Source organism: Telopea speciosissima, chromosome 2 (assembly GCF_018873765.1).
Source record: "Telopea speciosissima isolate NSW1024214 ecotype Mountain lineage chromosome 2, Tspe_v1, whole genome shotgun sequence".
Classification (NCBI taxonomy): Eukaryota; Viridiplantae; Streptophyta; class Magnoliopsida; order Proteales; family Proteaceae; genus Telopea; species Telopea speciosissima.
The window spans coordinates 69,869,768-69,897,540 of NC_057917.1; the positions used below are offsets into that span (position 1 = coordinate 69,869,768).

Consider the following 27,773-nt stretch of genomic DNA (forward strand, 5'->3'; position numbering starts at 1 on the left):
AGTTGCAACTACCCTTTCTTTTCAAACCTCAAGAGAACCTTGAAAACTATGTGCATCAAGAACCTCCAATGATTGATCAGTCATCTTGATCAATTATCTTCCCGAGCAAGGGTAGACTGCCAAAAATATGTAGTTCAAACCCAAAAAGATGTTTGTGGTGGTGGTGGTGGTGGTGGTGGTGGTGGTGGGTATGATGTACATACAATCTTAGCAGTATTTGGAATAGGTCTTAATTTCGTGACAGAAATCTGAATAAGAAGATTCCCAAACCCCCAATCACCAACGTTGAAATCAAAGGGACCCCGATGGATTCAACATCGATCAATCTGTTTGTCCTGCTTGTTCTTTCTTGATGATAACGTTCTCCAAAGTTCTCATGAAGAGAACTGATGAGATTGTCTATTTGATGCATAATTTGGCGTTGTCCCCGTGAAATAATTGAGATCTGTTCATAATGGGCACCACCAAATCAGGAAAAGAAACTCAAGGATAAACAGGAAAACATTTCAGCAAGAACATGATTTTAAAGACACTTTTCAACATAAATAGTCAAACCTCAGGTCAGTCATTTATTTATTAACAAACTCTGTATTAAAGACTTACTCTTTTAACATTGATAACGAATGCATCCAATTTGGGTGTGGGCAAGAGGGGGAAGCTGAAGGAAGAACATGTTTCCAGGTCTCTGCAACAAAAAAGCTAGAGACCTCACCAGATGAGCAACCTCCCCCCCCCCCCCCCCCCCCCTCTTCAGACTCCGTTAAAAATATTGCATATGGAAGGAAGCCGCTGATGGTCTGAACAACAAGTCCAAGCAACCAGGGGTAAATAATATGGGTACTAGGCAAAAAATCTTACACAAGGCCATTCCATGCACTGCACCATAATTTGTGACTCCTCTTGGTTGTGATTTAGCCTGCAAAACATACTAATTGAACCATGGACAGATGGCCATCCAAAATGAAGGTTGAGCCCAACAGATGATTCAAGCAAGGACTCATGCAAGAGGTCAGTCACCAACCTGAGCAGTATGGATTCATGGACAGATGGCCATCAGAAAGGTGCCTCGTCAAAGATTAAAGGCATGTCCCATATAGACAAAACAGCAGCCCTCAAGGCCTGTTTTGGATAGACTCTAAGTTACATCCTTCTACATCCAGTAAAGTTATTATGTTTTTAGTGAACAAATGTCATATTTCTACCAGAAGCAGGTTCAATCAGTCATCTTGTGCACCTTTTCTTCACATCTTTAGATATTCAAAATCAGATTTCTCCCTCTTTTTTTCCTGTCCTATTTTACATTGGGTGGGAGGAAGGGTGTATGGGGGTTAACTTCCAATGTCATTGAAATATGACTTGTTCTCACCTCGCCATTTTCTCAGTTGATTGCAAAACCAGTAACCTCTCATTAAAATTTAAAATTCCATCTTACTTACCAAATCAGCATGGGTAATGTATTAGACAAACTAGTAGTAGTTACATATTAAATATGGGAAAAAGATTGCCACGTCACCAGTGTAGTTTCTCAAATATTTTTTTATTATGTTCAGAAAATATGGGCCCCATATGGATGATACCTTTTTCAGGACACCCATTGATGTGGGTTGCAGATTCTTCCCCACACTGGCAGCGTTGGGAACCCTCTCCAATTAAATATTTACCTAGAACACTATATCTCTATTTCAGTTTGTAAGAGCATATATTTGATACCAAATAAGTCATAACCCTTTCTCTGGTCATGACATGTATCTTCACCAAGGTTGTGCATATGCACCCACCACACAATGATAGAATCATCTCTCTATATGAATTTTAGACCAATAAGGGAAAACAGAGAAAAGAAAATGGGATTTTCCATGCTACCTCTTCCATTAGCGGAGACTCTTTAGCAAGCTGGGAAGAAGATGAGGAATTGGGTAGAGGGGATCCAGTCAAGGATCCATTGCCTAACCCAGAGACCAGTGAAGTGGGCCCGAAACCATTGCAGGCTTCTGCTTGCAGAACCAAATTTTGCTGGCTAGCAGAAACTTTCCTCATCGTTAACATGGAATTTAGCTCTTCAATCCGCGAAGTAAATTCATCCATCCTCTCATTCAGAGTGGAAATTTGTTCTGAGAGTTGAGTAATGATTCCCTAACAATCCAAAGAAAAGTTGATGAGAAGCAACCAAGAGCTTTGTTGGGTTAACTTACCAATATCATAGCGCTAAGAATAAAATGGTCGCTTTAGACTTTCTGGAACTCACCTGGTTCGCCAGCATTGCAGGAGACTCCGGGTTTCTTCCATCAAATCTTCTGTTGTTGACAGCAATCGTCAACTTTGACAGATTCTTGTCCCTTTGTGTTGAATATGAATGTGACATACCACTGCTCAAAATACACAACAGATACAACATTAGTTTGACCTTTCTAGGCATCCAGATTCATACAAATACTTAGGAAAAAATGATCTCTGTATTCAAAAACCTTTAAAAAATAAGTATCACCGTCTGAAATTTCTAGGGGAGGGGGGTAAATTTGGCTTTTTGGATTAAATAGACAATTGACTACATCACTTATAAGAAAATCAATCAAAAGTTCCAAAACTGATAGATGAAGTCGTGAATTCTCAATTGACCGAACATCAACATATGAACACCCAGTATGGTCCTTCAGACCCAAATAAGCGTTATCAAGCTAAGATCTGTCTTTGATGAGGCACAGGAACTATGATGTAGGGGTCATATATTCGTACCTTCTGAGATGCTTATTTCTCATGGCAACCCTATCTGCAGAGGCTCGAGAAAGTGCTTCTTTGGGGCTCGAAACCTGGTCATCGTCTATGCTGAGCTTGGTCTTCAAATCATCAGGTAATGCCTGAGGAATGATCACATGAGAACTACAGCAGGTGAGGGAGGAAAAGCAGTTCAACAGATGTTTCAAGATATGTCATACCATAACTTCGTTTACAAGCTTTTCCAACTGAATCTGTTCTATGTAAGTACGAGGGACATATGAACCTTCCAGGCCCAGCTGCTCTGCGATGAATTTCACATACAAACGGTCTCTTCCTTGCACCTTGTCATCAAAATCAGTACATTCTATGTTAGAACAGATCTTTGAACAACCATGTAACATGCACGCATGGACAATACTGTAAATCCTGAATTCTAAAATCTAACAATCTAGAGCTGCTAATAAATCCTGATTTCTGGAATTATCAATCCTCCATAAGAATATCAAAGGTCAGGGCAGGAGTTGACCATAGAGACAATCTACCAACCGCAGGTCGTGCACCAAAAGATGATAATGAAGGAAATATAGACAAAAGAGTTTCAAAACTTCTCAAGGTGGCAATTTTCCTCGACTTGTCTCATATTTCCTCTACTCTCCAAAGTAAGAAAGAAATAGCCACTATTGATTGTCCAGTCCAACTGATTAGAAAATATAGGCATGTGTACCATGCATATCCTGTATGACCTTATTGCCACTGGACTATCAAGTCACTGGACATTTTCTATGCACTACTAGCCATATCATCTCCAACCATCAAAATAGCACGACATATAGTTAATATCTTCAATCTATCCATTTTGCAATGAAAGGAAGGGGATGGCGGAACAGACTTGATTGTAGTGTCATGGGTATGCAGAAAGGACACTTTGCTTCTGCCTTTTTCTATGGTTCACTGATCTAAGTGGCAGCAAATGTTTAATTGGAGAACCAAACCACCTCAGAATTCCTTATTAGTAGGAACACCTCTTGCTACAAGTACCAACAGTTGTCATTGTGCTTTTATCTCAGAAAATTCATCCACAAAATAGTTTCTTCAATTACCCCCACCCCAAAAAAATCTAAACCTTTGGACTCTAAAATACAAATCTTCAAAGAAGTTATTCGAGAGTGATAAATTAAATATTCAATCAATGTAGGCATTTTAATACCCACGAAATATGACATTAAATGTGTAGCATTTGGAAAAGGGAAAGCATAAATTCCCTAGAAAGTATTATGTAAGGAACATGGTTTTCCCAATCCTAAGCGTTGGTTGAAAGCTAGACCACCAACATACCAATACTGCTCATCAGCGTAGCTGTCCTTCTAGGTTTAATTATAACTATACATAAAGCTAGCATTTAGCACCATATTTCACGCAAAGATGCAAAATTAAACATCACGTGAATATGAAAGCAATAAACATAGGATAGCTATTAAAGCATGGAATGATTTTTCATTTTTTTTAAAAGCGATTTTTCTCTAATATATCAGATTAGGTGATTAGCATCTGACAATAATGCCATACCTGAACATAATGCCGGTTCAGTTGTTCTAACCAATCAATCTTCACGCAAACCCTACCATCATAGAATACATGGCTGCTTCTTTTCAAAATGGCTGCTATGGTGTACCCCAAGGCCATCAGCCCACCAAGAAGGCGCACACTTACTTCAAAAGTTATTCTTGGAGATATGATAAACGGGCTATCCGTGACCCATTCCTGAGATCAAAGAAATTAAGAACAAAGCTTCATCTTTGACCGAAAAGAAAATAAATTCTATAAAAAAATTTTGAGTATGCAAAGTAAAAATATATACTATATCAGGCTTTAATATAAACAAGAAATTATATTTCTTAGAATATTCATCCAGGCCAGCAACAAGCTACAACAAAGTGAAAAAAGAAAAACCGTATGGGGGTATGCAGGAACATGATCTCAACACTTTGAAATGGCTTGATCTTTCAATCTGGGTCTTAGATCTGAAATTTATTATGTGGAGCAATGTACTAATATGGTCTTAACACTGCAGGATAATATTTAATTAATATAATGTAAGGCTAGATTATAGGTAATCTAACCCCAAAGAATACCCACAGATGATCAACTAATCCACACAGTAGCAGCCAAGACACTGCAGCCGCAGATCTGGAAACAGAGGTTTAACACCAGAAAATTGACAGCCTTCTAATCAATAGTTACCCAACTTGTATGAGCTTGATATTCCCACCAAGTAGATGTCTAATAGGGATGATGAAACCCTAGAAATCTCAGCTCCAACTGACGGCTGAAGGTGGAGATATCTGTAGGACAGCAAAATAGAAAGTAAACTCAGATTTAGAAACTTAGTGAGTAGAGACCAAACCAGCCAGCAGAACACCTCCAAATTTGGATCAAGTGAAGAGGGTGTTGAGGGGGTTGTGTGCTCCAAATATTAGCCAATTCCAATGGCTGGTTGCAACGTTATCCAAGTCTGAGGTTGCAGCCGGATTTGGGCTGAAAACCAGAACCGCAGGGCTGGCCACAGTCCTTCTATTGGTTGTGTGCAGCAGCAGCAGCAGGCTTTAGTAGTGTTTTAGACTTGGTTCAGGCCTTCAACAAGTGTTGCAGCAACAGTTTGTAGTAGTCACACAGTAGCAGCAGCAGTAGAGATCGAGTGGAGGTTAAAGAAGAAGATAGGAGGGAAAGATAGACAGGGATAGGGGAAAGGCTCTCTCAGCCTCTCATCCTCTCTCAGGACACATAAATATGCTCAAAGCATTCTTTCATTTATCATAAATCATGTGGAGGCTCCTAAGAGCTGATACATAAATAGGCAGCAAAGTCTTAGTTGAGAAGAAGATTTGGGAGAATAGATTGGCTAGACAAGGAGACAGAGGCCACACCTTTATTTACAACTTCAGAATATTACAAATAAGGAATGACTGACTCAATCCTAATCTAGCACATTTAACATGTGCAAAATGAACCTAGACACTATTGTTTGAATATTTTATGTTTGAGCCTTGAATTTGATGATTTGTTTTGAATGATTCCGCATGGTCTTAGCGATCGTTTGATCAGCGCCCATGAGGGCTGAACCCCTACCTTTATCCGGTTTGGGACGCGACACTTAAGCACCCCTCCACTGCCTTGGATTGTCTTGCTGCCTTGAAAACTATGTCCCTAAGTGATTAGTTTTCCAAAAGTTTGCGGGATTTGAAGGATTGGCATCAGGCTGGGTGGATCAAACAATCTATTGATAGGATCAGACAATCAAATATGGATGAGGAAGAGGATTCCCCAATATATTCTGACAATACCACTATGTTTTTGATAGGGTCATCTGACTCGGGCCTTCTAGCGTTCCTGATTGACTTTTTCTCTTGATCAATCCTGATCCAGATCAGGTTTGTCCACTCCTTGAAACCATGGTTTGTCAGATTTTTATTAAAAAACTAGTCAATCCTTCATACATAGGATCAACTATGTTGGATTTTAAATAAAAAAGTAATTTCTTATTCATCCCTAAAATATAAAAAAAAAAAAACTTCTTAGCGTCAGATTGAATGGGCGGATTTTCTCCACTAAGCAAAGAGTCGATTATTTTAATAAGGAGCAAAATTGCAATTTTAATATTATTTGCATAGTCTCTAAATAGTGGCAAGGTTCAAGAACTCGGTTTTGGTACTGGTTTCACCCAGCCAAAAAACCGAGTTGGGCCGAGATCTCGGCAAGTTGGTGTAACTTATTTTTTTTGAAATCAAAGGCTGGTTTCGGTGGGGTTTAGACCTAGTTTGGGCCTAAAACTTGGTAGTCAATCTATTTTAGGTCATTTAAACACAATGGCACTATCAGATTCATAGTTGTCATGGCGGTTAGGCGATCCAAGGCGACGAAGAGGGTCTAAAAGCAAGGCGACACCAATTAGGCGAGCAAGGCGCCTGGACGCCTAGGCGACGCCTTGACAACTATGATCAGATTTTGCAAAAACAAAGTTCAAATAGGAGTTTCACTTCGGACACTAGGTTGGTAGGTGACAACATACCTATATGCCCTATTCTACACATAATTTAGTAATTGAAAGCAATCAAATCATACAATTAATATAAATCAACTTAAATAAACATTACAAATGTAAAAGTGTACAATACATCACTTCTCTGTCAAGACAGTTAAGTTTTGGAGAGATCGACTGTCTCGGTCGAGAGATGTACATTGTAAAGGTAAGTTTGGTTCAAATCTCGATCGAACTGAAATATCGACCAAGTTGGGGTATTATTTCATTTCGCCTCAAGTCTCGTCTCGCTTTTTTCAAAAAGCGAGATATTACCGAGATCTCGGCAAGATATCAGCGAGTTCTTGAACTATGAATAGTGGTTACATGGGGGGTAGTATTGTTCTTTTCTTTATTTAAAAGTTGGGTTCTATATGAGTTAGTTTATTGTTCAAGTTATCTGATTTTTAAGCCAAATTGGTTTCTATAATCAGGAGTCTAAGAATAGAAGAGTTCTAATTGTATTTTTGTTTTTGACTTCATAAATGGACATGTAATCCCCTACGGTTTTAGCAATTGTTGAATGGATATGGGTAAAATATGCTTGCTTGAGGCAATAACATTCGATGGTCATGTCTGAATTTTTTTTCCCCTTCAATCTCTCATGACAATATCTTATTTTACATTTACACTTCATTTTCTCCGTTTGATACCTAGTTTGTCTTACTCTGTTTAATCTCGTGTTCTACTTCGGTTAAACCGCCATTCTCCTTCATTCAGTTCCAACCTAATACTCTGTTTTTTGGTTTCCAAAATCACTTTTAGTATTAATTTTGCTTGGTCAATTTTCTCGTTTGCAGTTAATCCAACCAACTGATTGATCTAAAACTTTGAATCATAGTTATGTTATAATTCTTCATTATATATGGCCATTACATTTAGAATTGAACCCATTTATTGGTATAAACACATAACCCTGCCTGTTTTCAGTTGCACACCTACCAGTCCAATTGCCCTCTCTAATTCTTCTAAAAAATTGCTAATTTCTGGTATAAATATCAGATAAGATCCTCTTAGGAAGGTTCTATAAATTTTCTACGGATTAGATTCAGCAAAGCAAAAATTATTGAATTTCACTCTCAATCCCTAATTTCTATTTTTCAAGAATTTCCAATTTTTCCATTAGTTTTCTTCTGCCTTATTTTTCTATCCTTTGAGCCTTAAAAGGGCCATTACCCGGTGTTGGTCCAGCCTATGCAGGTCCGGGGAGGGGTGAGTTTGAAGACAGTCCTAACATTCAGCATTTTTTGCGCAAAGTGGCCGCTCTCAAGGTTCGAACCCAGGCATTTGCCCTGGCAGCCCAAACCATTTACCATTGCTCCTATACTTTGAGCCTTAGTTTCTTTAATATGGCCCATTACTCACAGGCTATTTGGATCTCTAATCCCTACATGCATCACCCCTTCTTCCGTGTGCCCTGCCTTCTTTCTCAGCTTGTGTAACTTTAATGTAGGACTAGGTCACTAACAACCTAACCCACCCTAGGATCACTAATACTAACAAACAATACAATAGACAATTACTTCCAGCAACAGAAAAGTATTAAACAGTCCAAACAGAAAGCTAATAAACTAAGTCTATTGACACTTATATTAACCACAGGTCTGATACAATGTACTATCACTAAATACTCAGCCACAGGACACAAACAGCAGGATAGATCCTTACAGTCAGCAGGACAGAATGGGCTCTAAAACTCAGAAAAACGCAATGAACCAAAATAGCAGCCTAATCAACCCGGATGGGGAAAGCCTTCCAGTCGAAGGTAGAAGACTTAGGAAGGACTAACACTTCAAAGTTTCAGCCTTCTAATGGCTAGGTCATGAGATATGAAAGAAGTTGAAAATTAGAAAGTACTGTAATATTAGTATGGTGTGGTTATAGTTCTACTATGGTATGGACATGGTTTAAAGTATCGTATCGTATTGTATTGGTAACGGTTGGTACCGATATGATACATACCGATACAACTCTTTTTTTTTTTATGGACTGTCTTGGATTGTATTGAAATGTATCGGCCGATACGATAAGACCGATATATATCAATACCATCGACACGTCCGGTAAAGGGTTTTGTGGGTGGTTTAATACGTATCGGCCAATACGTCTCGATACAAACCGATACCATCGATACATTCCATAAAAGCCCTTTTCACTCACAGACTCGATATAGCTCCTATTCTAACAGAAAAATGAAGGAAAACTCTCAACCAAGAGTCTAAAATCTTGCATTTAATCTTGATTTTTCACACTTTTGGACTCAAAAAACGAATCAAGGAGTACTAAATCATCATCCTTCGCATCATCCAATACTCTTCATGGCTATAGACTATTACAACATGTAAGAAACCTCATCTTTTATAACAATTTCAATTTAATGCACATGTTTGGTTATACATTATTCTCCATTTTAGTGTTTATGCATGATACTTGTTATATATTGCTTATTTATATTGTTTTTTGTTCCAAAAGTATATTTCCATGTGTATCTTGACCATTTCCATGCGTATTTATAGTGTTCGATACGTATCTCCGAAACGATACGATACATCTCATAAAATCACCCGACTGATACAATACCCGATACCGATACTTTAAACCTTGGGTATGGATGTAATATGGGTATAGGGGTAGTATAGTCTTTTCTTGCTATTTATTGTAACCCTACTTCAAACTATTATAAATAAAGGAGGCTGGAGTCATAATAGACACAAGTCACAATTTCCCAAATCACAACATGGTATCAGAGCTGAGATCCACCTTGGGATCCCAAAAAATCTAGCCTCCACTCTTCTCTTTCTCTTTCTCTCTTGCCATACCCTAAGCACCACTGCCGCCGCCACCACTCACGGCCTCCACCTTTCGCCGCTGGGAAGCATCGCCAACCACTTCCGCCTTCCACCACTCGCCGCTGGCACCTTCTCCCATCTCTCTCTCTTGCGGTTCCTTTCTTGGGACCGTGAGCCCCTTTTTCCACCCTTGGTGATGATTTTTTCTCCCACCAAGGGTTCTTTTGCCTGCCTGTTATGGTTTAAACCAGATCTGATTTTTATTGGTGTTCATGCTACACTTTGTTCTTTGTGGCATGTTTTGGTGAACTCTTCAACACCCTTTGTTCGTGTGGTTGCTTTTATTTTCTGTTTCTAATGGAAGGAACAGATACTTCAACGACTTCCACAATGTCTCCTACTTTAAATGGAGGAAATAACCGTCAAGATTTTCCTACTATCCTTGTATGCTCTGTTAAGCTTGATGGGAGCAACTATTTGATGTGGTCAAAGTCATGTTCTCTTTCTATCCGTTCCCGTGGCTTTTCTAAATATCTCACGGGTGCCTTGGAGAAACCAACAGTTGCTGATGATGCCCAAGAGAAGTGGTGTTCTGATAATTCTCTTGTTATGGCCTTCCTTTTGAACTCAATGCAACCCCATATTGCTCGTGGGTGTTTGTTACTTGATACTGCTGCCCAGATCTGGCAGGCTGCAAAGGAAACTCATTCCCAGGTGGGGAATGCAGTCCAGGTATACGAAAAAGAAACAAAAAATCAGCAGCACCAAGCAACGGGAGATGACTCTCTCTCAGTACTATTCCGAGTTACATGGTATGTGGCAAGAGCTCGATTTTTATGAAGATTCTCATTTCTTTTGTCCCGGAGATGCTGCTGCTTTTAAGAAACGGGAAGACAAACACCACGTGTATGAATTCCTTGCCGGTCTGAGCATTGAATTCGATCCGATTAGGGCACATGTCTTGAATTATGAACCTTTTCCAACCCTGGCCCAGGCCTATTTATTGGTTCAGTCTGAAGATAGTCGCCATGTTGCCATGCTACAGCCGAATGCTCAGGAGAGGTCGGCTCTACTTTCTGCCAGCCCATCCCGTGGAGGGAATTCTTCCAACCGATCTGGAGATCGCAACCAGCCCATGAAAGAGGTTCTGGAGTGTGATTAATGTGGTAACGATCGCCATACCCAAGAACATTGCTGGAAGCTTCACAGGCGCCCTGAACCTGGTATTGGTCATGGGTGTGGGCATGGTGGTTCTACTGGTGGCCGTGGCTGTGGTACACCACCCATTGCCCATCACATGGAGACTACTCCTGCCGGTTCTGTTACTATCACTGATTGTCCATTTTCCCAGGAGCAACTCTCTATGCTGCGCACCATGATGACTCAACTTTCTACTCCGTCTGCTGCACCAGTTCCTTCCCTACCAATTCACTCCAAGTCCCATTCTGCCCATTCAGGTATTTTTCTTTAATTCTAGTGATTCAATGGCATCCGTTCCTTGGATAATCAATTCAGGTGCTACAGACCATATGACTGGTTCTCCCAGCCATTTTTCTCAATATTCTCCATCATCAAGTAAGGAGAAAGTTCGCATTGCTGATAGCTCCCTTTCTTCTATATCCGGGAAGGGAGTTCTCAAAGTTTCCAATTTATCTCTTTCCTCTATTTTACATGTCCCAGCCTTTCCTACTAATCTTCTTTCCATTAGTAGCATTACACGAGCCTTAAATTGCAAAGTAATTTTTTTTCTTTCTCACCGTATTTTTAGGACATGGTGACAGGGGCAACGATTGGCAATGGTAAGGTGCATGGTGGTCTCTAGATTCTGGACAGTGGTACTCGGGTTCTTTCTTCCCAAGCTCATCACATGGACTCCTCTACTATTGCTTTGTCCGAGTTACGTTTATGGCACCAACGATTAGGGCATCCTCCATTAGGCACTTTATCTATTGTTTTTCCCACTTTATTTTCTAGATGTAATCCTTCGCAATTTTTTTGATGCTTGCATTTTGGCTAAGCAGACTAGAACGAGTTACCCCAGTTTGGGCAATAAAAGTTTAGTTCCTTCCTCTTTAATTCACTCTAATATATGGGGCCCCGCCCGTTGTGTTTCTGTTTCTGGTTCCTCTGGTTTGTTTCTTTTATTGATTGTCATTGTTGCCTTACTATGGTCTATTTGATGCGTCAGAAGAATGAAGTTTTTGCTTGTTTAAAGCGGGGTTTCATGAGTTGGTAAAAACCAAGTATGATGTTTGCATTCAGATTCTCTAGTCTGACAATGGGAAGGAGTACATGGATGGTTCCTTTCAGTCCTATCTTGCAGACTTGGGCATTATACATCAAACTAGTTGTGTTGATACACCGGCCTAGAATGGAGTGGCGGAGTGCAAGAATCGCCATCTTCTTGAGGTGGCTCCTTCCCCCTCCATATTCGATCCAAGATTAGTGTTCTTCCAACCAGCAACTTGTGAGTTTGAGTTATTTTTCTTTAAGTTTCAAATTCTGGATCTTTAGTTTCTATTTTCTGTCCTTCCTTGTTTCTCCCAATCTAACCATCATCTAGCTTTGATGTTTTAACCACATAGTAACCCCATTAGAGCCTCCATTCTATATTAGTTTCAGCCTCATCGGTTGTACAGATTGAGAGTTATATCCATGTTCAGTTTCTGGTTCATTGCGATTCTGTTTTCTGCAGGTTTGCTAGCTTTTGTTTTGTTTCAGCCTAGCTTACCTCATCAAAATTCCTATCATCAGTTGCTATGGATTTCATGAAACCCATAGATGGATTCCTAAGGAAACCTATGTTTTTTTTTTCATCTTTCTCTATTTAATTTAATTTCCTTGCTATTTGATGTGATTGAGAAATCTTTCAAACCATATTTTTGTCAACTCACTATTCATTTCTAACACCTTCTATTTCCAAGTCACAGTGCTAGTTTTTATATTTTTCTCCTAACCTTTAGCTATTTAGGATTACTCCACTGTTGTCTGGCAGCACTTTATTATACTATATTTTCTGGCACAGAGATATAAATCAAAGGGTGAATTGTTGGAAGTACATGGTATCTCTTGCTGTACAGATTTTATACAAGGATAGTTAATATAGCATCATCAGCAATCCAAATATCCAGCAATATTCTCATCAAATGTGTAGCAACAACAACTCAGCCATATCCCAACTAAATGGGGTCGGCTCTCATCAAATGTGTAGCAAACAAAGCGGCACTGCAAACATCAGCATCCAAACATATTTACTGTATAATCTCTTTTCTGACTTAGACCAAAATCAGTAAAGTTTTGTTCTAATGCTAACATCAGAAATATTTTATTATTTCTAAAGAGGAATGAACACTCATTTGTTCAAACTTAAAATTTGTTTTGACAAAGCAGCAGAAGTTCAAGATGGACAGACCTCAAACATAAGATTGTACTTGCCATCCCTGTTCCGCATTCTCAGATATGATTGGCATGCTTCTGGATCTTCACCTGGAGGCAGAAGATATATATCATAGGTCTCCTCCATGGTTTCTTTATGTTCCTGGGAAATAATGGCCTTGATCTGATCCACAGTCGGAGTCCTTCGTGACTACAATAATAGAAAGCACTCAGTTGCTAGATGAAGACAGTAATGGAACAAATCAGTAAAGTAATTTTCACATGTGAGCCTGAAGAGTAGTTAAAAGAAAACTAACTATTAATATAATGGAACTAAGTAACTAACCTTCAAAATATATGTCGGGTTTTGGAATCCTGTGAATGGATTGAACTTGTTGATAATTTTTATATGTGCCGTTTGGAGATCTGGCTCAATAAAAGCCTTGTACATTGGATATACCTGCATAGAATATTTTGGTTGAGAACTATTGAAAAGAAGCTTTAGATACCTAATCAAGAATAGCCTTAGTAAGCTGGAAGAAAATTTAACAAAAAACAAAATTCTAAAGAAAAATATCTAACATGGGATTAGTGAAAGAACCGTTTCAGAGATTTGATGAATTATTTCTTCAGGTTCTTGGTCAGCACGTTGTATATCTCGCAAGACCCGTTTCACTAGGTCAAAGTGCACTCCACCTGTAACAGATACTCGAAGATCTAGAATAGGCCGCAGTTTTTCACTTAAAGCATAGATTCCTTCGATAATCACAATGCGGGAGCTTGGGACTTCAACTGTCCTGCAATTATGAGCAAGACATAATTAAGAACTAGCTGCTAAATGGGTCCAGGGGCCAAGGTAATTTCATTAAGCCCATTGTTTAACAGTAATGGTTAAAAGAAAAACTTGAATGGAATTATCATCAAAGCAGCAAAATGCATGATGTATGAAAATCATAAACCCTACTCTGGAAGGAGGAATTCTGCACCAAAAAAGAAAGGGAAGTTATTGTTATATTAACTTCTGTATAAACAATTACATGGACATATATGAGCTCATGCAATAGACAGGGAACTATCAAGAAAAAAGAATCATAAAGGAAGAAGAAGAATCTGAGAAAATACACAAAAATCCTTGGATTGAGTGACCAGTGTAAGATTGACTTATGTGTTCTTAGTTCAAGTACTATTTGAATAATCAGATAACAAGAAATCTAACCTGTATCCTATGCGGCTGCTGGACTTGAAATCATATATTGGCACCTGAACAGCCTTTCCTTCTTCTAGACCATGGATATTCTCAAGCAATGTATCATAGTCCGTCAGGCGTGGGTCTGTTACATAAAATATAAACATCAGAATTTCGAGGTATTATGCTCCACTTTTCATCTTTAACCTGCCTTAACAAATAATTTGAAGTTTCCCAGAAAAAGAACAAAATCCAAAAGGAAACCAAACTACAGGATTTTATCTTGGGAAATTATCAGCGCCACCCCCTGAGTTAACCCCTTATTTTAGTGCAACCCCACTAAGTACCCAAATATCAAATCTAGCCCAAAAACTAATAGGGTTAACTAAGTGTAATGCAAATGACTAAACTACCCTCTACACTAAAACATAAAAAACCCAGCCCCACTTCCATTCCCTCTTTGTTTTCAACTTTCTTTGAAATTAATCCATGATTAGAATTTGTTTTTCTTCCATCATGGATCGAGTTTCAGAAGGTAGTGTTGGAGCTAGAGCTAGAGCAGACCAGATCCAGAAACCCTGAGAATTACATCTACATCATTCTAATGGCAATTATTGGTGATGCTCTTTGCCAGGCTTTCATGCCAAAGCATGAGTACGAGAGCCTCAGAGAAGAAGAGAAAGCTTGGGGCCGGCTCCAACTTATTTTAGATCCTCTGCTAGAGAACAACAAATAGGCATTACTTGCAAAGAGAAGAACCAGGCTGGAATTAAAGAAAACCAGAGTAATTAATGAAATGCCCCAAATAGTTGAACTCGATCCAGATTTACAGAAGCTTTTTATTTTAAGATTAAAAAATATTAGAAAATAATAATAAAAATATGAAAGTACAGGAGATAAATGGGAATTAAAAAAGAATGGATTAGTTTGAAACTTTGAATTCGAATTTGTTTTACCCTTTTTCTTTCTTTCTTTCCTCTTGAGGTTGGAGATCGGTGAATAATGCCATTTGGGTATGGATCGCATTGTATTGTAGGGAAGAGCCGAAGAGGACAAAGTTGAGTTGCAGAGAGAAAGAGAAAGAGAGAGGGATGCTCCGAAATCCGGATTTCACTTTCTCTTTCTTTTTTTCTTAATTTCAATGTTGGGAAAGAGAGAAAGACATGTTGTGTGACCTGCTGAGGGTGTCGACGGAGCTTCAAGGGAGGTTGAGGTGGATCTACCGATGCTCATCATGCACAGGGAGGAAGACGTGCTGTGTGATCCGGCCTGCGCCGAGGAGCTGTATCGAAACACCGCCAGCAAGGACAAGACAATTCGGATATACCCAGAGAGAGTTTTTTTGGTCGCCGGTATGTGTGCAAGTGAGTGGAGCAGACTACCACGGTTGCAGAGGTGAACCGTCGGTTTATTCCTTCGACTTCGACGACGGTTGCAAAGATGAGGGTGGGCAGACTTGAGCGGGTGCATAGGTGAGAGGTGACCAAGTGAGTGTAGCTATTGCAAAGGTGAGAGATGGGCAGAGGTAAACAGTTGTAGAGATGGGAAGGCTTCTTCGTTCGATGAGGAAGAAGAATACTTGGTTCAATTGTTTTAAGAGGAAGGGCAAACTTGTCTTTTAAGAAAAACTAACCTGCTGACATCACTAATTAACAGTTAAAAGGCTAACCCCGTTAGTTTTGGGGTTGGATTTGATATTTGGGTACTTAGTGGGGTTGCATTAAAATAAGGATGTAATTCAGGGGGTGGTGCTGATAATTTCCCTTTTATCTTTAGGATTAGCATACAAGCATTGCATAACAACAGCATCAAATGAAGGTACACAAAGAAGGTTACTTTTCACAATTTCACAATCTATAAGATCTCCTAGATGATGGTCTACTAGACATTTGCAAATTAGTACAACCTTAGAATATTATAAACCCAAACATTGCGCTTTTAAAATCAACACATCTGAAAGGGACTAGAGAAGGATATCCACATATAGTTACTATTGTTTAACATGTTGTTTGCTCAGAGAAGAAAGAAAAACACATCCACTAGTAACAGTCAGAAGGCATGACTGAAAATACGGTATCCAGAATGCTTCAGAGCTCAAGTACGCAGGTAGTCATCATAGAGAGAGTTAAGCAAAATATAATCATTGTTGTCAATATCTAAGACATATCCAATTGTTAGGGATAAGGCCACCAATCCCAATCTGTCCTTCCCCTCTGTCTAGGGATGGTTCTGTTACAACATCAGTCCCCAAAACATTTCTCGTTACCTTAATTGATGTCCTTATGGGCCTCCTCCCCCCCCCCCCCCCCTTGTCCTTTACCAAAATTTAGCAGATAAAGCTGTTGATCTTTACAGTCCTTTGTTTATCCAGGAAAATGCATGTTGATAAGAAAATGCAGATCAGTGGCTCTGTTAGCATAAGAGTCACATACCAATAACCTTTCTATATGAAAGCTTATCCAAGAGGTGAAGATCCTTGTACTAAAAGTCAAGAATATATAGGCTACCTAGTTAAGGATAATTACCCCAGTTTTTATCAATATAATCCACAGGCCTACCCAACTATATCCTCATGGAAGATATTCATACCTCCCATTTCTTTCACATAGGGTGTGTTTGGTTTTCAAAAGAATGTGAAACTGTATGTGAAAGTGTAAGCATGGTTCGAAATTTTGACCAAATGTCGAAATTTCGGCAACCTATTTTGGTTTCAACATTGGTCAAAACAACATTGCATGTGAATTGAGGGGTATTCAATGTTTTGGTCTTTTCACCGAAATGGACCATATTTCAGTGCCATTTCGGTCGTATATTTCGGTTTCGAACAGGGTCAAAAACCCAGTCGAAACTGAAATCTTGAACCTTTAAGGTAGGAGGATATAGGGAAGCGAATAGAAGTGAAGTGGAAACAACAACAACAAACTAAGCCTTATCCCACCTAAATGGAGTCGGCTACATGGATCCTTGCAAATCAAAGTAAGAGAAAAGAAGAAATGAAGACCTAAGAGATGAGAAGTGCGAAAAATAATGAAAGTAAGAGGAAAGAGGCCCAGCCTAGGAAGTCAGGGAAATCTCAGCTATATAGGGTCGGCAACATGGATCTTTGCCCTCCAATAGGCTCTATCCGAGGTCATACTTGGTACAAGACCCAGACTACACATGTCATTCCTCACAACCTTTCCTATGGTCATTTTAGGCTTGCCCCTAGCTCTTTTAACTCCTTCAATCAGGATCAGATCACTCCTCCATACTGGGGCATCCTCAAGCCTCCGTTGAACATGGCCATACCACCTCAATGACATTCTCGGAGCTTGTCATTGATCGGGGCAACTCTCAAATCAGCTCTAATACGTTCATTTCTTACTTTATCCTTTATAGTTTTGCCGCAAATCCATCTTAACATCCTCATCTCTGCAACACATAGCTTCTCTATATGACATTTCTTAACTGCCCAACATTCCGCCCCAAACATCATAGCCGGTCAAACAACAGTCCTATAGAACTTTCCTTTAAGCTTTAAAGGAATACTTTTGTCACACAGTACACTAGTCGCACCTCTCCACTTCATCCATCCCACTTTAATTCTTTGTAAAACATCATCATCTATGTCACCTTCTTTATTTATGGTTGACCCCAGATATCTAAAATAGTCACTTTGTGGTATCTCTCTCTCCTCAATTTTCACCATGTCATTATCCATCATAGTGTGATTAAAGTTACACATCATATACTCTGTCTTTGATCTACTAATCTTAAAGCCTTTTGCTTCAAGGGTTGATCTCCACATCTCTACCTTAGCATTGATCCCTACAAAAGTCAACCTCGAACTAGGGGAACCAGCGGGAGATCGATTGCAGCCAGGATCAACACAATAAGGATGGACAAATTGAATAACTATTTTAATGCTTTTTTTCTGTTTACATATGAAAGAACATGGAAAAGGATAAGAAGAAGAAGTAGAGGATACAGAGAAGGGGGGATAGGAATAGTAGGCTATCTCAGCCTTGGGCCTCTCACCCACAGCTATCTCAGCTGCTGAACACAAGTCTTCTCAGATCAAGCACTTGCAAGCAAGCAATAGAAATCCCATTAATAAAGTCTTAATTCAAGTACAACTGATGGAGCCTATTTATAGCTTGGCTTAAGCTTCACAAAATAGAAAGTCTCAAAAATAGAAACTAAATCTAACTAAAAGGAAACAAATGACTGAAATAGAAACTTCAGAAATAGAGACTTCTAAATAAAAGCTAAGCCTACTTTCTAAATCTGAAATTAGACACAAGTACTAACTTGCTAAAACTGAATTTAGAAACTATCTAATCTCCTATTACAACCAAACTGGAAAATAGAAACAGGGTAAACTAACATAGCTAAACAAAAATAGTGTTAACAAAACAGGAATTTCGTGAATGGCTTGAATAATCAATGAGATCAGTCAAGCTCTCTATTTATAATAATAATAATAAAAAAAGAGATTACAAAGGGAAACACTGTTCAAGACACTATTCAAGACACTGTTCACGTGAACAGTGCCACAGCCCAAATTACAATCCTACCCTTGTTCAAAAGTACATAAATAAAGCATAAATAAAAAACCAAAAATACTCTTATAATATCGGATAACACATCCCAACACTCCCCCTCAAGTTGGGGCATAGATATCACACATGCCCAACTTGACTAGACTAGGATAAAACAGCTTCCCACTCAACCCTTTGGTGAAGACATCAGCCAGTTGATCTCCAGACTTCACAAAAGGAATACAAATCTGCCCACTCTCTAACTTCTCCTTGATGAAGTGTCTGTCAATCTCCACATGTTTGGTACGGTCATGCTGCACTGGATTGTGGGCAATGCTAATTGCTGCTTTGTTGTCACAGTACAACATCATTGGAAGATGAACAGAACCACGGATATCAAGGAGTACACTCTGAAGCCACAGTAAGTCACATATGCCCTGGGCCATAGCACGGAATTCAGCTTCAGCACTAGATCTTGCCACAACATTTTGCTTTTTACTCCGCCATGTGACTAGATTTCCTCCAACAAAAGTACAATAGCTGGAGGTAGATTTCCTGTCAGGGTTACCACCCCAGTCAGCATCTGTGTAAGCCTCAATGCGAAGATGGTCATGAGGAGACAAAAGGATCCCCTTTCCTGGAGCTGACTTCAAGTAATGGAGAATACGAAGAACAGTAACCATGTGAGTGGAATAAGGATCAAGCATGAACTGGCTCACAAGACTCACAACAATGGCAATATCTGGTCTGGTATGGGAGAGATAAATCAACTTGCCCACCAATCGTTGATATCTGCCCTTATCAACAGGTTCACCATCCTTCTCTTGTAGACGGGTAGTAGCTTCCAAGGGAGTGTCACAAGGATGACAACCAAGCAAACCAGTCTCTGATAGTAAATCTAGAACATACTTTCTCTGGGAGAGAAAGATGCCTTTTGGAGAACGGGCAACTTCAATCGCAAGAAAATATCTTAGCTGTCCTAGATCTTTTATGTCAAATTCCCGTCCCAAGAAAGCCTTCAAGTGAGAAACTTCATCTGTATCATTACCAGCAACAACTATGTCATCAACATAAACTATGAGAAGAGTGACCTTTTCTCCCTTTCGCTTGATGAACAGAGTGTGATCAGCATGACTCTGTTTGTATCCACAGGAGACCATGGCTTTATGAAACCTACCAAACCATGCCCGTGGAGATTGCTTCAACCTATAGAGTGCCCTTTTGAGCCTACAAACTTTTCCATAGGTCTTGTCAGAGGAAAAACCCGGAGGAACATCCATATAAACCTCCTCTTCCAACTCCCCATGAAGAAATGCATTTTTTACATCGAACTGCTGTAGGTCCCAACCAGAGTTGACAGCACAAGACAGTAAAACCCAGACAGTGTTCAACTTCGTAACAGGGGCAAATGTCTCCTGGTAGTCGATCCCATAAGTCTGAGGGAAGCCTCTGGCCACAAGCCTGGCTTTATATCTATCCACTGTTCCATCTGGCTTCTGCTTGACAACAAATACCCATTTGCACCTGACTGGTTTCTTACCCGAAGGAAGAACAACTAACTCCCATGTCTCATTTTTAAGTAAGGCCGTCATTTCTTCCATCATGGATGCTTTCCACTTTGGATCTGCAATCGCCTCCTACCATTTTTGAGGAATAGAAACAGAGAAAAGAGAAGAAACAAATGCACGATAGGAAGGAGATAAAGCATCATAGGAAACAACATTGGAGATGGGATGTTGGGTGCATGACCTAACGCCTTTACGAACAGCGATAGGTAAGTCAAGGGCAGGATCCTTACTAGATGATGTAGTAGGGTCTGGATCTGGATCAAGTGCAGACGATTGTGGAGGTGGTATGGTGGTGGTGGTAGTCTCAACTTGTCCTGTGCGCTCCCGGGTATATACCTTATCAATAGGGATTTGACTGACTGGTCTACGCTCCCCCTGAATAGGAGCCACTATAGGAGCTGAAGTTACAGAGGGCTCCCCCTGAATAGAAGCCGGAAGAATAGCAGACACATCTTCAAAACCCTGATCCTGCTCCCCCTGGAGAGGTGTCTGGGAATAATATGACAAGGACTCATGGAAGACAATATCCATGGAGACAAAAGTACGACGAGAAGGTGGATGGTAACACTTGTATCCTTTCTGGGTCGCAGAATAGCCCAGAAAAATACATCGAATGCTCCGTGGATCAAATTTCCCATGAGGATGATGATTGCGGACATAGCAAACACAACCAAAAACTTTGGGGGGAACCACAAAGGAGGAGGAACCCTGGAGGAGATCAACGGGGGAAGGACCATTAAGGACACAAGTAGGCACACGGTTGATGAGATAAGCAGCGGTAAGAATGGCATCACCCGAGGAGTGAGAAGGAACCTACCGTGCAAATATAATGACCCGGGCTACCTCAAGAAGATGTCTATTTTTCCTTTCAACAACCCCATTCTGGGCAGGTGTGTCAATACAGCTGGTCAGATGGACAATACCATGTGCAGCGAAATAAAGTTGGAACTGACCCTCCATGTACTCTCTGCCATTAACACTGCGTAAAATGCGCAAGGTGGCATTGAATTGGGTCTGAACCATACGATGAAATAACTGAAAACAGCGGAAGACCTCACTTTTATGGCTCATCATGTACACCCAAGTGGCACGAGTATAATAATCAATAAACGAGACAAACCATCGATGACCAGAAAGGGAAGTACAACGGGCAGGGCCCCACACATCAGAATGAACCAAAGCAAAAGGAAACTCACTTCTTTTATTTAATGAAGAATAACTGGAATGAGTCTGTTTGGTCAAAACATAAGCCTCACATAAAAACTCATTCCTATTACAATGCTTAATCAAGCTCGGAAACAAAAGAGACAAAGTACTAAGGGATGGATGACCAAGTCGGCAGTGCCAGAGATGAAGGTCAAGGGACGAGGTGGACTGTAAATGATGAGCTGTAGAGGAAGCCGAATGCAAAGTAGAAGGCTGACCCGGGTCAAGTAAGTAGAGACCACCCTGCATCTTACCACCCCCAATCGTGCGCCCCCGTCTCCAGATCCTGTATGACACAATGAGAAGGGGAAAAAGTCGGTTTGTGAGATCTCTAGTTAGACTACTAATAGAGAGAAGGTTGGTAGAAAAGGACGGAACATGCAAAACAGATTTTAATGAAAGGGTAGGTGAGCAGCGTATGGAACCCTTCCCATTAATAGGAGAAAGGGAACCATTAGCTACTCGAACACTATCTTTGCCAGAAGATGGAGAATAAAGATGAAATACATGGGAGGAGCTAGTCATGTGGTGAGTGGCACCGGAATCTATAATCCAAGGACTGGATACAACCGATGCACACAGACTACTGACTGGAGTACCTGAGGCAAAATTAGAACCAGGAGGGGCAGCAGGTGTAGATGCCGTAGTGGAGGCAGCGGAAGAGGCCTGTAGCATGCGACGGAAAGCTAGGAGCTCATCCTGAGTAAGCCCAATGTCAGATGAAGGGGCAACAACAGCAGTAGTAGGACAATCAGCCATATGAGCCTTGGGCTTAAACTTCCCATGGGCTTTCTTTTCTTCAAAATCAGCAGGCTTCCCATGGAGCTTCCAGCATTGAGCCTTAGTATGATAGAGCATGTTGCAGTGTTCACACTTGACAGGACCTTTAGGGACAGCAGTACCACCATCAGTAGTGGTAAGAGAAGGAGTACTGGAAGCAACTTGCAAGGCGGAGCGATCAACAGTAGAGGAATGCAGCATAGCAGCCCGACGAGATTCCTCGCCCGACGAGATTCCTCATTATGAATCAAGGCAACGGCCTGCTCTAGGGATGGAAAAGGGGACTGCCCAAGTACTTGCACCCGAATAGTATCAAACTCCATATTTAGTCCACAAAAAATCATAGACACGTATTTTGTCAACGTGTTTGCGATAGGCAACGATCGATGCTTGATGAGAGGGCGATAGTCGGAGTAATGATCCAATTGTTGCCACATGTTCTTGAGGGCAGCATAGTATTTGGAGACAGAGAGCTCCTGTTGGGTAGTGGCATTAGCCTTCTTTCTAATCTCATAGACCTGTGCATCATTCCCCGTGCGACCATAAGTCTCTTTGGCACCATTCCAGATAGTATGGGCAGTGTCCAGTAGAAGAAAATCGTCTGAGATATCCCCTTGCATAGAATGGATCAAGTAGGACATCACCATCGCATCATTCGATAACCACTTGTTGAGCTGAGAACCCTCTTCCACTAGTTTAGTTGTTGTCCCAAGAAGATGGCCAGTGAGGCCACGGCCAGCTACTGTCTAATAGGTAGACCGAGACCACTTCAGGTAGTTAGAGCCATCAAGTTTGATTGGGGCAGTAAGGGGAAGAAAATCAGTCCAGGGCTGGCCATCAATGCTAGAAGAGGCCGAAGAAGAATCTGAACCAGTCATTGCAGTAGGTAACCAATCTTCAATGAAGCAGCAAACAGCCAAAAAATATCCAAAAAAATTCTGGAATCGACCCCCAATAGAAAAGGGGTGTATTGGAGCAAAAAATCTCAGATATGTAGGCTGGGAATGATGTCGAATGAAGGCAGCAAGGGTGCCAATCAGATGCAGCAGGAACCAGCAGCCCAACCCCAAGATCGATTAATGTCAGGGTTTTGAAAAAAACCCTGAGAAGAGAGATCGATAAGGGGCTGGGGCCTTCAACCAATCTGATGAAGTGAATAGGGGCTGAGAACAATATCAAATAAAGATCCCACAGTAGAAGATGCAGCCGAAACAGATGTAGAGGCCTAATCTCCAAAAAAAATAGGAATCTTCAAATCCCAGACAGTGCTTCAGCTCCACTCGATCAAAAAAAGAGGCATAAAAAAGGAGGTATATTGGGGCAGCAACTAGATCATTACGATCACCTCAGTAGTGCTGCCCTAATGGGAGAAGAAGAACCAAAAGAAAGGAAGAAAGAAGAAGGGAAGAAGCTCGATGGAGGGAAGGAGAAAAAAATCGAAGGGAGGGAGGTGGGTTTTGAAAACCTAGATCAGAGTGTATTTGACTCTGATACCATGCTAACAAAACAAGAATTTCGTGAATGGCTTGAATGATCAATGAGATCTCTCAAGCTCTCTATTTATAATAATAATAATAAAAGATATTACAAAAGGAAACATTGTTCACGTGAACAGTGTCACGACCCAAATTACAATCCTACCCTTGTTCAAAAGTACATAAATAAAGCATAAATCAAAAATCAAAAATCAAAAATACCCTTATAATATCGGGTAACACATCTCAACAAATAGGAACAAAGCTGTTCATATGTGACCCAAATCACTGTTCATGTGAACAGTAACTCGGTACTGTTCATGTGAACAGTAACTCTTTTTAATTTCTGTCTTGATCTCTTATCTTCTTCATGCTTCTCTCTGGGCTGGGGCTGCCTCAGGTGATACTCCATCAAATGCTGCCTCTCACAGCAGTCGAATCCCACAACCTTGCTGTGCTGGTTTTGGGGCGTGTTCCTGCGGGTACATATGAACTTGTGATCTACATCACTCTACCAAAACGATATCATCAGTGAAGTGAAATGGAAGAAAATGAGAATTTTTCCCAAACTGATGTTTTGTTATATACTAAGATATTGCAGGAAAAGGAGTGGGACCCACCACTTTTTAAGGTTTCATATGTGGTGGAGGGCCGGTTAGGAAGAGATGGGAAGTCTGGGAAAATCAGAGTTGCAGGGGGAGAGAGAGATTGACATAAGAAAGAGGGGGAAAAGAATCGCAAATAACCAAAGCCACACAGGCACTCATTACTCAAACTTCATTTTTCAAAACTTCAAATCTGAGTTAACTCTACTGTATTACATGAATGTAAAGAAAACTCCATTACATCAAAATAGAAACCTAACAAAAATGGCAACCAACTGAAAGAGGAAACTACCAAACAGCTATATCTAAGAAAGGAAACTACCAAAGAAAAACTTATGTAATCTACCCATTCAAATAAAATAAATTAGAAAGTTGCATCCTAAGTAAACTAAACTACCAGCCCTTGCCAGACCAAAAAACTGGTTTAGGACCAATCCTTAGTTTGGGCCTCTAAAGTGGGTCATGCCGGTCCAGCCAGGCTAAGGCAACTGCATTAATATGTTATCCTAAAACTTCCACCATTTTATTCAGCTTCTTTAAAATCCCTGTTTGGAATAAGAAAGTGGGTGGAAAAAGCTCTATTCCCCAGGCCACCACTTCCTCAAACAACCAAACAGCAAGAAAGTGTCGGAAAGTGGTAAAATTCTATACCATTCCATAATCAAATATACTAATTCAATTACAATCTTTTTTTTTTTCAGATCAACCAAACTTTTCTTATCTTATTTACAAGTAACCCAATGAACTCTAGGCACAAATCAATAGATCCATTTTGGTCAAGTTCTCAAGTCAATCAGCTATCAGGGATAACACCAATAGGGAGTCCAACATCTCTGTATAAACACTAATATCAGAGAAAATTTAGTTGCTCGACTCACTTGTCATATATGCCTATAGAGTCTTCAGAGAAAGACACTTGAAAACTCAAGCATAGCTATTGCCTAAAGAATTTCTTTAAAATAAATTATTTTCCAAAGAACCTATGATGGTAAAAATGGGTAGCATCCAGGGAAATATAGGAGCTTCAGAATAAATCTATATAGAAAATCAACAATTATAAAAATCTTATACGAAAAAACTTAGACTTCAAAAGTTCTAAGCAGAAATTTACCAAACTATCTCCAAAAAGCAGAATGACTGAAAAAAGAAAAAAGTAAATATTACCATCAAAGTTGCCATCAATAATACGACTGGCATCATTGTAGTTGTCCATCGATATGACAGCAATGCTGGGCATAAAATTGAGTACCTTTTCAGTAAATACAGATTTTCCAGCCCCAGAGGGACCTGCTACCCCTACAAATATTATCCCATCGTTCTTTTGGGCCAACAACTGGCAAGCACGGATAACTATAAAGAAACCCTTCTCGAATGACAGTGGATCTGGGATTCGGGCAATCTCATAGCGATCAGAGTCCTTTCGTTTTACCAGCTGGACTTGATCTCTTAAGAGGCCTGGTTTTTTCCGAGGTGAGTCTGCACCAGAAATATCTTGAGCCATTTGAAAACAGAAGATATGTTGGGTTCCCTGTGATGGAGGAAAGAACAGTTAAATACCTAAGGTTAATTATGTTTTAACAAAACTAAAAGTCAGAAGCAATCAAATGACACATCTCAAGAGTATAAGAACCCTCCACACATCCCATGCTATAAGAAACTTAATTTTTTGTGCTATAAGAACCTTAATTTTCTGAAATTTTCTGTGTTGCACATGAGTCAACATTGACACTAATGCATAGAGTTTTCAGGGCAGCAATCATGCTGGACATTGATATCCGGATTGTGCCCGTCATTGGGGAAGTGTAAAAGATGAGCAATTCACAGTTGTACACCTTGCTGCATATGTTATGAAAGAACGTAGAATTAAGCCAAGAAGGAAGTCATGAGGTGCACTTTCAGAAAATTGATGGATAACAGAACTTCAAGATATGCCTTTGGAACATTCAACCCACAGAACACAAGAAACCATGAGGAATCTCTAACAATTTCTAAAGAAAACAGATTTTACTTTTGGGTGTCAATTAGGAGTGGATTCCCAACCCCATGATCGCAGACTTGCCATCCAAAATGTAGCTAATTGAGCTCCCCATTCAAGTACAGATAATCTTTATGAACTTTCATAAGACGTTTGTAACTTTTCAAGTAAACAAGTCATCAGGCTCTCTGCAAAAATAACATCCAGACACAAGATAACTTCAAGGATGTAACACCATGGCTTATAGATTTGATTGTTTACTAGCAGCAGCATACTTATTTTCATTCCTATTCTCTTCTAAATAACAGGTGATAGTGCACGTGTAACTTTTTTTAGATCACCTTGAGTCCAACATAAGGAAGAAAGAACAAAGAAGCAGAAACAGAATCCCATGATTGCCTAGCGAGAACTATACAAAAGAGATATTGCGGGTACCCAAAAGTGAAATCAAGATAACTGTGTAGCTCTGTTTTCAGTGGACTACTGCTTGTGAGGTTGGATTCAGAGGTTTTGTGTTGTCAATAAACTGCAAAGCCATATCTTCTACATAGAAACCTACATTTCACACATCAAGGCACCATTTTGTTTGTTTACAGGTAAACATTTACGTATCCCAGGAATGCAAGCAATGGAGTCTAAATACCGATGTAATGACATTACATCCCACAGGTCCTCACGGCTCACCATAAAATGGATTCCAGATTTTCCCAATATCAAAAGCGAACAACATTGTGCATCAAGAAATTAACCCAACCACCTCCCTACAAACAGAAAAACCATCTTTATTCATTGAACTCCAAAATTTCCACGTAGTGGAAAACAAAAGGCATCATATTTTTCACAGCCACACTACGCAATTGAAAGACTTGACTAAATAACAAGAAAAACAGAAGTCATTTCCTGCATCAAAACCGAAGAACCATATCGTGTACGGATCCCAAAAGTAAATTAAAAACAAACTAATAACCCTGATCTATCTAGTACATCAAACAGAGTATTTTATCAACATAATAAGAAGAAGAACAACAACAACAACAACAAAAAAAGATTTACCAGAATGTAAACTTACAGAAGGAACTGAACCAGAAGAGAAAATTATCAGAATTGCAGAATTAATCCATACTAACCGACTCTCAACAAGCGGAGCAAAGTGATCGCCTGAGCTTGTTCTTGGGTTTTCTTCTCTCTCGCTCTCTCCCTCTCTCCCTCTCCTTCAAATTATTTGCATATGATGAAGAGTGATTTTTGGGGTTGTTTTATAGGCAGTTGGGATTCTGGAGAATTTCGTTATTTTTTAGAGTTTGTAAAGAACACTCGGACTCTGGGAACAGAGTGGACCCCATAAGGTGAGGGTCTCATTGTTTTGCCTTCCAAAAACAAAAAAATATCTTATTTCTACCCTTTCCCCTCAGTGTCCCACGTCCATGGTTTTAGTACATAGTATCGGAATGGGTATCGATAATACGCAAAAACGACACGATATCAATACAGTATCGGCTTGGAT

The 27,773-nt window shown here is 40.0% G+C and overlaps 1 protein-coding gene across 2 annotated transcripts; it reads right to left on the minus strand.

Moving 5' to 3' along the window:
* On the minus strand, positions 1-27,587 carry LOC122650298 (inorganic pyrophosphatase TTM2-like). 2 transcript variants are annotated; one of them, XM_043843684.1, is made up of 12 exons: positions 27,397-27,587; positions 25,459-25,822; positions 14,171-14,285; positions 13,556-13,751; positions 13,301-13,414; positions 12,992-13,165; positions 4,282-4,476; positions 2,934-3,056; positions 2,734-2,855; positions 2,246-2,375; positions 1,864-2,133; positions 1-445 (listed from the first exon to the last, which is right to left on the minus strand). In XM_043843684.1, the coding sequence occupies exons 2-12, from the start codon at positions 25,793-25,795 to the stop codon at positions 230-232; spliced, it is 1,992 nt and encodes a 663-aa protein (XP_043699619.1). In that variant the 5' UTR covers positions 25,796-25,822; positions 27,397-27,587; the 3' UTR covers positions 1-229. The 2 variants fall into 2 exon arrangements, with proteins under 2 accessions (XP_043699619.1, XP_043699620.1); XM_043843685.1 differs by having other exon boundaries at positions 2-445; positions 2,246-2,366.
* Between the last annotated feature and the right edge of the window lie 186 nt (positions 27,588-27,773).